This window comes from Macaca nemestrina, chromosome 3 (genome assembly GCF_043159975.1).
Source record: "Macaca nemestrina isolate mMacNem1 chromosome 3, mMacNem.hap1, whole genome shotgun sequence".
Lineage (NCBI taxonomy): Eukaryota > Metazoa > Chordata > Mammalia > Primates > Cercopithecidae > Macaca > Macaca nemestrina.
The window spans coordinates 70,238,681-70,252,144 of NC_092127.1; the positions used below are offsets into that span (position 1 = coordinate 70,238,681).

Below are 13,464 nucleotides of genomic sequence, written 5' to 3' on the forward strand. Positions count from 1 at the left end.
AACTGAATTGAAATGGGAGAAATTGAAACTGATTTCTATAAGTTATATGTCACATACTTCCTTAATCATATTTTAAGATATAACTATAACTTCATATTAGTTTAGTTTGAGTCTTCTATGTCAGTATATTACATATATTATGATAGATGTGTGCTACATTGCTTTCAGATACTTTCATGCCCTTTGTTTTTGTTTGTGTCTTTTTTTTTTTTTTTTTTTTTTTGAGACGGAGTCTCGCTCTGTCGCCCAGGCTGGAGTGCAGTGGCGGGATCTCAGCTCACTGCAAGCTCCGCCTCCCGGGTTCACGCCATTCTCCTGCCTCAGCCTCCTGAGTAGCTGGGACTACAGGCGCCCGCCGCCTTGCCCGGCTAGTTTTTTGTATTTTTTAGTAGAGACGGGGTTTCACCGGGTTAGCCAGGATGGTCTCGATCTCCTGACCTCGTGATCCGCCCGTCTCGGCCTCCCAAAGTGCTGGGATTACAGGCTTGAGCCACCGCGCCCGGCCTTGTTTGTGTCTTAAAGCATGTACTCCCCAGTTACTTGAGGATTTTAACAGAATTTAAAGATTTAGCAAAAAAAGCTGCCAATTCAAATTACTCTTTCCTTCTCTCACATACATGTATGTATTTATATGTATGTTAGTGTGTACTTTATTTGTTCTTACTCTTCTAAAAATGCACACATAAAGTTGAACATAATCAATGCACAGCATTGGAATTTGTGAAACTTGAATTTTGGGCACACCTTGGTCCTTAAAACTATAGTACTATGATGTCCCTTGAGTCATTGTCTCTCAATATCCTTGACTTAATGCTAAATGAATATAATAACTGAATTGAACTTAGGAGAATATCATCCAGAATAATTACCTAATGATTCAAAACATATTGAAAAGTGCAAAGCACTTTAGAATTCTAAGAGTGACTAATGAAAAGACTTCATCAAGACATATTATTTTCTCATGGTCACCAGAAAGGACACACCCAACCCTTTTCTCCATCAGTAACATTTGCACATCATCTTCCATAGCTTTCATCCCTTAGATGAAACTCTGAATAAGTCTTCATATCTCTCCTGTATTTTAATTCTAGATTCTACTTGAAAAACTTACCCTGCAATAAATCATATAAAATGAGACAAAGGTGAAACTCTTTGTCAATTACTTTTCCAACTGAACTATTGCAATAAAATGTCTAGATTCTTTAAACGAGGTGAAAACAAAATCATGAATGAAGACAAGTGAGTTATAAATTTTTTAAAGTAAGATTTCTAAATGTTTATTAGTATTTGATCTGAGATTGAAATTGAATGTCACAAAAGGAAAATCACTAAATTGCTATTATTGCTACTAATGAAAAATGCAAGTGGCTTTGCCAGTAATTAAAATAGTGAAACAGCAACTTTTATATTCAGAGTTTTATGTGGCACATACAACTTTCTTTTCATAGGTCTTCTGATTCTGGTATGGTGGTATCATCTGTAGGTTCAGTTGTTATCACTATAGGAATATTCTCAGATATCCATCCCTTAGGAGTCCTATTAAAGGACCGTCTGCCAGAAAGGGGATTGACAAAGGACATAAACCTGGGATCTGTTAGCAATAGTAGCTCAAAATCTGGAACTTTAAATTTAACGATTTTTGATGCTTTTTCAAAACCTCCAAATGGGGTGGCAACTCTGTGGGAAATAAAAAAAGAAAACAGATCTTAATTAATATTCAAATTTATTTGTCAAAATAGAAAACAATTTCATGATTTTATAGGCATGATTTTATGGGTTTGTTTAATTCATTATTTTATGGGCTTACTTACACTCTATGAATGATTGCCATTTTCTGACCTCTGAGGCAAGCATTTCTACTTGAAAGAGCATGCTTTTATGAAAAACCAAATATTGATAACAAATTCATTGAAGTTCCTTTGTATATACTGTTAGTTTTGGACTAATCTATTCCCTGTACACTGAGTTCATTACAGACATGTCTTGCCTTTGTACTTTTACCAACAATATTTCCCCTATTCAAGATATTTCTAGGCCGGATGTGCTGGCTTACTTTGGGAGGCTGAGGCAGGAGGATCACCTGAGGTCAGGAGTTCGAGACCAGCCTGGCCAACATGGCAAAATCCTGTCTCTACGAAAAATACAAAAATTAGCTGGGCATGGTGGCAGGCAACTGAAATCCCAGCTACTCAGGAGGCTGAGGCAGGAGAATTACTTGAACCCAGGAGGCGGAGGTTGCAGTAAGCCAAGATCATGCCACTGCATTCTAGCCTGGGTGACAAAGTAAAACCTGTCTCAAAAAAAAAAAAAAAAAGAAAGAAAGAAAGATATTCCCTTCTGGGTGCAGTGGCTCATACCTGTAATCCCAAGTACCTGGGATGCTGAAACAGGAGAATCACTTGAGCCCAGGTGTTTGAGACCAGCCTGGATGACATAGCAAGACCTCATCTCAGAAAAAAAGAAAGAAAGAAGGAAAGGGGAAGGGAAAGGAAAGGGAAAAAAAAAGAAAGGAAAGGGAAGGGGAGGGGAGGAGAGGGGAGGGGAGAGGGGAGAAGAGGAAAGAAAAGGAAAATAAAAGAGAGGCAATTTCCTCCCTGACTTTTCCACTTATGAATGTCCTATAGCCTTGCAGTTCTAACTTCCTTCAAACTATCCCTGCCCACATTCTTAGCCACATTCCTGTAGCATCAATTGTTCTATGTCAGTCATTTGCTACTAATGAAATGGTACTTTGTATTGAGCTTCTCCTTTTAAGAATATGGATTATCTGTTTCGGTTATCTGTGAATTATAAACTCTTTTAGGGCAAAAAGTATGTCTGTTGCATCTTTCTACCTCAAAAACCTTAGCATTCTTCCATTTGTCTTCTGAATAAAGCCCAACTTCTTTATCTTGTCATTCAAGAGCCCATATAACTTTTTCTCTTTGTTTGATTTAAGCATTTGATTACTCATTCAGTGCCAGACACAGCTTCAAGTGAGCAGTATAATCAAAGTCTTAGTTCTTACATTCTAGTGAAAGAGATAGACCCTAAACATAACTATATGCAAAAATATCTAATGGTGATAGCAGCTATGCATAAAGTTAAAATAGGGTGTTGTAATACTGAACAATTGAAATACTAAAAAGTTACTTCAGATTGAATCACCAGGGAAGACTTTTCTGAAGAGGCGACATTTAAATAGCCATCTGAAGGACAGAAGTTAAACATGTACAGTATGGCTAAAGTACATCAGCATTTCCAGTAGACAGGATAGCTAATGCCAAGAACCCTAAGGCAGAAATAATGTTGGCGTGTTCAAGGAAACAAAGAAGGCTTATGTTCCTAGACTAGTGGGTGAGGGTGGGGCAGAGGGAAGAGGGGACAGAGATGTAAAGTTGGGTGGGACTTTTTCTAAATAAGGAATATGGATTTCCTTCTAAATGTGAAGGGTAACCATTGTAGGATGGTAAGCAGGAGAGTATATAACCTAATTACATTTCATAAGGATCATTCTGGCTGCTATTGCTGTGTGAACAGATTATAAGAAGACAACAGTGCCAGTGGTTCACACCTGTAATCCCAGCACTTTGGGAGGCCAAGGCAAATGAATCACCTGAGGTCAGGAGTTCGAGATCAGCCTGACCAACATGGAGAAACCCATCTCTACTAAAAATACAAGAAAATGAGCTGAGCATGGTGGCACATGCCTGTAATCCCAGCTACTCGGGAGGCTGAGGCAGGAGAATCCCTTGAACGCAGGAGGTGGAGGTTTCAGTGAGCCGAGATCGTGCCATTGCACTCCAGCTTAGACAACAAGAGTGAAACTCAGTCTCAAAAAAAAAAAAAAAAAAAAAAAAAAAAAAAAAAAAAGACAACAGTGGAAGGAGGGAAGCTATTGCAATAACTCAAGCAAGAAATGATGACTTGTATTTCATGCATTTTATGGAAAGATGGAAAGAAGTGGGTGGGTTCAGGATGTGCTTTAAAGGTAGAGTCAACAGGATTTGCTGATAAATTGGATTAAAACTATGAGGAAAATAGAAAAATCAATGAAAACTCCTATGTTTAGAGTTTTAGCAACTGGCTGGTGGAAGACAGAAAAGAACAGAGTTGGTGTGTGGGTGGAAAACATGATTAGACATCCCAGTGGAGAGGTCAGTCATGCAGGTTTTGCCCTATTCACTTTCACGCATCCTTTAACTGCTTGCTCTTTGCATTTATGCTCTCTTACCTCACTGCCTCTACTCATACTCTTTTTTTCCCTCTCTTTCTCTGCTTGGAGTACTCTAATATTTACAACTATGTTTCTAAATCCCCTTTAAGCCCTAATTCACATTTAACTTTCTTCTTGAAGCTTTCCCAATTTCCCACAGCCAGAAGTAAGCTTTCCACTCTGAAGTTTCCATTACTTCTATTTTCACCTCCCCTGTGATCCTATTTTATATGCAAGTGGCTTTCATTATATCCATTGGTATGTCTGCCTTTTTTCTTACCAGATTGTACTCTAAAAAGATTGGAATTCTCTTTGATGTATCTTTGTAATTCATTACAATATACTTACATAATGCATTGTACCATAGGACCTGGCAAGACTATATAGATTCTCTAATATTGTGAAGATTATTTAAAACATGGAAGAGATCTTATTTTCTTTGTAGCTCAATCACTCTGCTATCTTTCTTGACTACCTTAATTTCTGTGTGTGTTTTTTTAAGAATTAATAAAAACATAAATATGTAGAGTATGCTACAAATTTGATTCTGTTACTTTCATTTCAATTAAATTTTCCCTCCCTAATAGATTTTAGTCTGTAAAAAGGAAAGTCATATTCAATTTCTTTTGTATATTCCCATTGCATCTGTTACAGTAAGGGTCCCCAACCCTCAGGCGGCAGACCAACCACCTATGGCCTGTTAGGAACCAGGCCACACAGCAGGAGGTGAGCGGAGAGTGAGTGAGCATTTCCACCTGCGCTCCACCTCCTGTCAGGTCAGCAGGGGCATTAGATTCTCACAGAAGTGCAAACCGTATTGTGAACTTTGCATGTGAAGGATCTAGGTTGCAGGTTCCTTATGAGAATCTAACTAGTACCTGATGATCTGAAGTGGAATAGTTTTATCCCAAAACCATCTCCCCCCCTACTCCGCCATCCCTACACCCCTTTCCCCATTCTCGGAAGCATCGTCTTCCACGAACACATTGTCTTCCACGGAAACATTGTTTTCCACTGGTCCCTGGTGCCAAAAATGTTGGGGACAATTGTATTACAGTGTCATGCAACTTCCTTATTAGAAGTTGCCTTTTTGTCATTGAGAACTACTCTGTCCTTCCTGAGGTACCATGATACAGGTTGGGGATGCAGAAGGAGACTTAATTCACTAGAAAGGCCTGTGTAAGAAGCACTCAGACTGCTGGAAGTAGAGTAAAGCGAACAATACTTCAAGCATCAGGCATTACATCCTTTATCCAACCAATGTGCTAGGAGTTAAATATGTTTGTTGCTGACAACAGTTAACATAGACTGTGAGAACTGCAGGTGAACTGTGTCACATTTTGTTTCAAAATTATTTCAGTGTCATGAGAAATGTTTTCTGTTGCTTTTAACTTGCAATAATTTGACACTTTCCTCTTTTAAAAAGTTTTTATTATGCACAGTGGAGAAAATAATCCCAAAAGCTTATGAATACTGTATTAGGTTAGGTCAGAAGCCTAAAACTTGAAATTTTGTATGTTGATTTGAAAATTTACTATCAAACTTCTAAAACAATAAAATCTTGTTTTATAATATTTACCGGATACTCTGTCCTTCAGTGTACTTTTTGAACCCTGCAATATTTACAGTTTTATGATAATAATACTTTTCCTAAAATTCAGTTTATATAAATTAAATCAGATTCCAAATTTGCTAAATTTATGTTCTTTTTTTCATGTATGTAACTTATAGTTGTTTGTTCTCTTCTGTATGTATTAAGTTCTGGGCTCTTGCCTGCAGAATGTTTAATACATACATACTCCTCAAAAATACCCTCCAAATTCCACCTTTTCAGTGCTGTGCCACAGTTTTTGTAGTAAGTTAATATGAGTCCATCACAGATATTTTATCCATCTAAGGAAACCAAATGGCTGTTTTGAATAGCCACTATTTTCCAGGAATATGCTGGAAGCAAGTAAATGGAAATGAAAGTCATGGTTTTTACTCTCAAAGAACTTTCAATCTATTGAGAAAATAATAAAATTTTATGTTATTTTTCATAAGAAAGGTATACTAAATTACGTAGAAAATATATATATATATGTATTACAGATATGCATGGACTTAGATTGGTGTTCCTTTCCTAAGAGAATTACTTGAAGACATATTCCAGATAACTTTTAAATAAATAACTCAAGAAGCATAATATAAAAAGTAATGGCAATGAGAATAAAAGCCACTTTAAAAATGTGGTCATAGGCTGGGCACAATGGCTCACGCCTATAATCCTAGCACTTTGGGAGGCCGAGGCAAGTGGATCACCTGAGGTCAGTAGTTCGAAACCAGCCTGGCCAACATAGTGAAACCCCATCTTTACTTAAAAAAATACAAAAATTAGCTGAGTGTGGGGACAGGAGCCTGTAATCCCAGCTACTCAGGAGGCTGAGGCAAGATGAATCGCTTGAACCCAGGAAGCAGAGGTTGCAGTGAGCTGAAATCGTGCCACCACACTCCAGCCTGGGTGACAAGAGCAAAACTCCATCTCAAAAAAATATATATGATCATGAAAATTAAATACCAATGCAAGCTGCTATTCTTGGAAAAGAATATCTAGTTTAAAATATTCATATGACAGAAAGGCAAATAGTAGTTTGCAGATTAAATTAACAAGTATTAGCTGGCAGGCAGGGGATGAGGGTAGAGTAAAGAGGGCATATTTCTCATCCTCCCATGCATAGGTGGGAATCAGAAGCTATTGCTTTGTTCTTGAATTTAATTATTAGGGATATCATTCATATATACAGTTGACTAATCTAACAACAATGATGGGTAGAAGTTAAGACAGGATTTCTTCTCTCCAGATCACCACAGGCAATAAAAGTAAACAAGGTAGAATTTATAGAGCATTGAACAAAAAATAAAATAGAACAGTCTAAGAGATGGGATTCAGGAGTCAGACTAGCTATCCTGAAATACCACCTTGATCAAAGGTGAATTACTTGACATACACAGCACAGGTTTCCCCAATCATTATGTAAAATCCATTCACCTTTTAATATACATATTTAATGTGTGCCTACTATGTGCCAGCTACAGTTTTAGATGTTGCTATGATCTGAATGTCTCCCAAAAATTATGTGTTGAAACTTAATCCTTACTGTGGTGGTATTAAGAGGTAGAGCCCTTGTACTGAGTCATGAGGGCGCTGCCCTCATGAATGGATTAGTGCCTTATAAAGAGACTAGAAGGAATTAGCTTAAGCCTTTTTTTGCCCTTCTCCTGTCCATGATGTGAGAACACAGTGTTCACTTCTTTTGCCATGTGAGGCAAAGACCCTCGCCAGATACCAAATGCTGGCATTTTGATCTTGGACTTCCCAAGCTCCAGAACTGTGAGGAAATAAATTTCTGTTCTTTATAAATTATCCAGTCTAAGGTATTTTGTTACAGCAGCTCAAACTAAGACTTACGCTAAGATCATAATGTTGAATAAAACAGATAAAGTTGCAGCTCTCTGTGGGTGCCTACCCTGTAGATAGGGACACTCACTTTTAGGAAAGGAATAGATAAATTCATAATATTATAAGGTAATGAAAAAAAGAGCTATGAAGAAAAATAAAGGGGAATGAGTAGATGAGAGTTTGTTCTATGTATCCATATCACTGTTGAATTTTAGTCCAGGAGAAAGAGTACTATTTAAATAAATTTTCAGGAAGTGCTCTGTGAGATGACATTTTAGCAAAACTCTGAAAGATGTGAAGGAATGATCTACTGAAAATCTGAGGAAAACATTTCAGGCCTAAGGAAACAAGCACAAAGGCCTCAAGATGAGAAGGAGTCTATTATGTAAGAAACAGTAGAAGCCCAGTGTGGATACAGCTGGGTGAGCTTGAGGAAAACCATACAAGATGTAGCCAGAGACAGATAGGGGCCAGGACTGTGAGGTCTTCCAGGCCATGATAACAAGTTTGGATTGTATTTTATGTGTAACAGTTACAAAGTTTTTAGTTGGAAGGGTACGTGACCTGATTTTCATTTCTAAATGCCTTCTTTCTGGCTGTTCCGTGGAGAACAGCTTAAAGGAGAGCAAGAGTGAAAGCACCAAGTCCAACCTGAAAGCTTTTGCAGTAATGAAAATAAGAAATGATGGCAGTTTGTTCTAGGATGAATGTAATTTGAAAATAGACCGAAGAGCCAGGCGCAGTGGCTCACGCCTGTAATCCCAACACTTTGGGAGGCCGAGGCAGGTGGATCACCTGAGGTCTGAAGTTCGAGACCAGCCTGGCCAACATGACAAAACTCTGTTTCTACTAAAAATACAAAAATTAGCCAGGCGAGGTGATGGATGCCTATGGTCCCACCTACTCGGGAGGCTGAGGCAGGAGAATCACTTGAGTCCAGGAGGCAGAGATTGCCATGAGCTGAGATTGCACCACGGCACTCCAGCCTGGGTGATAGAGCGAGGCTCTGTCTGAAATAAATAAATAAATAAATAGACCTAATAGGATTTTGCTGATGGTATAGAGTATAAGGTAAAAATGAATTAAGGGTAGGTCCTAAATTGTTTATGTGAGCAACAGGGAATATAAATATGCAATTTACTGAGACTCATGAGGCAGATAGGGAAAGGAGCCGATTTAGACCTAGAGATCGAGTTTCATTTGACATGTTAATTTTTGTATGTTTGTTACCCAACCTATTGGTGATGTCCAGTGGCAGAGTGAAGCTCTGCCTTTTTCTGAAGATCATTCCTTCACATCTTTCAGAGTTTTGCTAAAATGTTATCTCACAGAGCACTTCCTGAAAATTTATTTAAATAGTACTCTTTCTCCTGGACTAAAATTCAACAGTGATATGGATACATAGAACAAACTCTCATCTACTCATTCCCCTTTATTTTTCTTCATAGCTCTTTTTTTCATTACCTTATAATATTATGAATTAATTCCTTTCCTAAAAAGCAAAAAAAGACTAGCTAGCCTGAAATTATCAGCACGTAGGTGACATTTAGAATCTCGGAACTGCATACCATCACAGCCCGGAATGGGTGTAAATAAAGAGAAGTTGGTGCCTAACATGGAGTTTGGAAAGGAAGGAGCCAGCAATGAAGGCTGAGAAGGAAAAAGATCTGGGAAGTCTGATGATCAAAAAGCCAAGGAACAAAATTATTTCTTGGAAGGGAGAATGATCAGCCATTTCACATACTGCTGTGAAGTTGAGGAAATTGATCACTGAGAATTCACCATTGGATGTGATAACATGGGGATTAGCTCTTTAAATGGAATGGTGGGATGCAGTCCTGATTAAAATGAATTCAAGAGAGAACGTGACATTAGGAAATAGAGACAATAAATATAGACAATCTTTGAGGACTTTTTACTGTCAAGAAAAAGCATAGAAATTTGAGGTAATTGGAAGGGAGCCTGGGGAAAAGAGATTTTTATTAAAGATGAGAGGCATTTTAATATGTTTGTATGCTGATAGGAATAACCCAATAGAAAGAAAAATAAATGATGCAGCAAGAGAAGGAATGATTGCAGGATAAACCCCAGGGTGGATGAGAGGGATTGGGAATCAGTATGCAATTAGAGGGGCTGACTTTAGGAACAAGGCAGGCAACTCATCAGCTCTTTAAGAGAAAAGGCAGACTGTGTGGGACTGAATGCACTCAACTGGCAAATTTGTTAATGAGAAGGTAAGGTAGGTCTCTTCCAATTTGCTTCCACTTTCTTTTGAAAAATAAAAAGTGATCCCATCGGTTGACAGTGAGAAGTAGGGTGAGGTATAGGATGTTTATTGAGAGGGAAGAAAGTGTGAATTGTCTTCTAGGAGGTTGACAAACTGAACTTGCTAGAGAATGTTGTTGGATTGTCTGGCAGTGCTGAGATTTGTGGCAATCACTTTAAGAGGAGACAGCAAAACTATGTGTTTTTATTCAGCCACAGTCAGCTGCTTAAATATGAGTGCAAAGTAGATGGATTCTGGGCTTAATCAGAATTGGAACTTTAGCAGTTGGGTACAACATTTGGAGAGAGATGAGAGGAAGATGAGATGTGTGTAAAATGGAATGATCATAATGGTGAACTACAAAATTTGTCTAGGTAGAAATTGTGAGCAAAGGGATTGATGGACTTTTAAAAATGGCGTCATTTTGGTATGTGTAACTGAAGCATTATTGAAATAAAGAACAAACTTTTTTTGTTTTTTTGAGACAGAGTCTCACTCTTGTCACCAGACGGAGTGCAGTGGCATGATCTCGGCTCACTGCAACCTCTGTCTCCCAGTACTCAGTGTGTGGTCACAGTTAGCAGCACTGGCTTCATGTGGGAACTGGTTAGAACTACAGAATCTTAGACACAACCTAAACTTACTAAAATGGCATCTGCACTTTGACAAGAGCTCAAGGTAATTCCCATACTGATAGAGTTTGAAAAGCACTTAAAACCATGCCTGATATGTAGTCCCCACTCAATAAATTAGCTTCCATCATTACTATGCCTTATGAAGTTTAATTATCACAAAGTACCTAATGATAATCTAAGTTCTTAAAGTTCTTTTTCAAATTAATCTCTCTTACAAACTAGATGATTCAAGATCCCACATTTTGTTATCTGGTTTAGTAACTGAGGAGTCTTTATGACTCAAATGTGATTCAGTACAAAAGAACACTTCTTATCCCAGATGTTCAAGATGATATTTTATCATTTTAAAATCTTGCCATTGTATATCCATAGTTTGTTCAGGGCCAGGCACGGTGGCTCACGCCTGTAATCCCAGTACTTTCGGAGGCCGAGGTGGGCAGATCACCCAAGGTAGGGAGCTTGTGATCAGCCTGGCCAACATGGTGAAACCCTGTCTCTACTAAAAATACAATTAGCTGGGTGTGGTGGCAGTTGCCTGTAATCCCAGCTACTCCGGAGGCTGAAGCAGGAGAATTATTTGAATCCAGGAGGTGGAGGTTGCAGTAAGCCAAGATTGTGCCACTGCACTCCAGTCTGAGCGACAAGAGTGAAACTCTGTCTTAAAAAAAAAAAAAAAAAAAAAGGTTTGTTCAATGGTTGATTCACGCATTTATTCATGCAACAAATTACTGATTTCTTAGCACGTCTAGATACAATGCTGCATGCTAGGGAATCAAACACGAAAAAAATTGTAGATCTTAACCTCAATGAACTCAAAGATGGTAAAACATGAGGAAAAATACAACATGGAATAAGCTAGTTATTCTTAGTTACTCTAAGAGAAGAATGTCCTGAGTGCAGAGGAGCCTAGGGTAAAAAACACCTTAGCCTACCTGATGGGTCAGAGCACACTGCTTCACTTTTGAGCTCAAGATCCAGACCAGCTACCTAATTTTTAGAACCCAGTGCTAAATAAAAACACAATGCCCCTTGTTCAGAAATTATTAGAAATTTGAAGAAAGAAACAGCAGAGCATCAAACCAAATGGCCCTTTGAGATAAATCAATGTGGGGCCCTATGCAATTGCATAGGTCACACAACCATTACTTGAATTTTTTTTTCTTTTTTTTTTTTTTTGAGATGGAGCCTCACTCTGTCACCCAGGCTGGAGCGCAGGGGGACAATCTCGACTCACAGCAACCTCTGTCTCCTGGGTTCAAATGAGTCTCCTGCCTCAGCCTCCCAAGTAGCTGGGATTACAGATGCCTGGCTAATTTTTGTATTTTTAGTAGAAACAGAGTTTCACCATGTTGGCCAGAGTGGTCTCGAACTCCTAACCCCACCTGCCCCAGCCTCCCAAAGTGCTGGGATTACAGGTGTGACCCACTGCACCTGGCCCATTATTTGGATTTTAAGAATGAATAGTTATCTATTAGATGCAAGAGACTGCAATTGAACATTTCTAGATTTAAGCAAAAATTGATCAATTAATCTTGTATTTATTCCAGAAATGAATTTATTCAGTTATTTTGTTTTCTGAATTACATCAAAGAAGATACATCCCTGTGCACTAAAATACCATATTTGGGTTGGCATTTAGTGGATTGCTTTTCCCCTTTTTATCCAGTTCTGTTTTTTTTTTTCCTACAAATTTGTAGGTCATTTTCTTCTCTTATAAACGAAAACATTTCCTTCCGTTTTATCACCCACCTCCCATCTCCTACGACAGATACAGTGAAGAGCTGCTGTTTGGAAAGCAGTTTTCTTTGGCACCATTGAGGCTACATCCTGTTTGTTTGAATTTGATTGCCCTCAACACACAAATTAAAAGAGAGTACATTAACAGAGATGTTAAGTTTTCAAAGTGAGAGACTACTGATAAGATTTTTAAGATCCCTGAAAATAGTTTCAAGTTTAAGTCAAAGTTAGTGAAGCAAACATTTCCAATGAAAGATTTAAAATAGTCTACTGAAAACTACCTGTGCATCTACCTCCCCAATTCCCATATCACAGAAATTCTTTAAACCTAGGTCTGACTTAAAATGATTTTTCTATTTCATCATCTATGTAGTGAAGAATAAGCCTGTTTCATTCAGATTCACAGTTAATAGATACTTTCTTGTTTATTTTGATGGGTCAGTGATGGATTACATTTGTGAAAATTAATAGTGCTGGATATATAATACATCTATAATAATTGCTAATTATTCTATAAGGTAAAGTAGGTAAAATGATTATATAAAAGTTAAAATAAATTATTCTACTAAACAGCTAATGAATATACTATATTTAAAGTTACTTAATCATATGATTATAGAGTTTATTTTGCAGATGAAGAAATTAAGATAAGAGGTTAAGTGACATACCCGAAGTCATACAGCTTTTTGAAGCAGAACTGGGAATCGGAAACTGCCTTTGCAAAATTATAACTGACAAAATTATAACAGTGAAAGAGATCTTACCTGACTCCATCTTGCTTCTAACCTCCAAGCTGTTCCTCGTCCATTTCTGGGAATAGGCCAAACTAACTTTGGGAGAAACTTATGGTTTAACTGTGAAACAATGACGATAACAGCGCTTTCCCAAAACAAATCCCCTTCCTACCTAGGGACTAGATTGCTCTTGCAGAACTAACAAATCAGCCACAAGATCAGAAGTTATGGCTTCAGAGTCTTGCAACTGGAGACTGCAAGATTCTGACCCTCCCCAAATTGCTCCTTGGGGATAACATCACTATGGTAAAACCCTAGAACAGCGCTTGAGATATTTTGTAAACCCTGTACTCGATGTCGATGGATCAGCTGGCACCACTCAGATCAATAACCTGGCTCATCTGGTCTTGTGGCCCCCAGGAACTGATTCAGCCTGAGAGGACAGCTTCGGCTCACTA

General features: G+C 38.1%; 1 protein-coding gene across 1 annotated transcript in view; it reads right to left on the bottom strand.

Moving 5' to 3' along the window:
- Positions 1–1,261: 1,261 nt before the first annotated feature.
- The window catches only part of LOC105486183 (myozenin 2), a 48,584-nt gene continuing 36,381 nt past the window's right edge, over positions 1,262–13,464 (bottom strand). Inside the window, exon 6 of the mRNA XM_011748904.3 lies at positions 1,262–1,677. Coding sequence (XP_011747206.1) covers positions 1,443–1,677 — 235 coding nt within the window. The 3' untranslated portion in view covers positions 1,262–1,442. The remainder of the gene's footprint in view (positions 1,678–13,464) is intronic.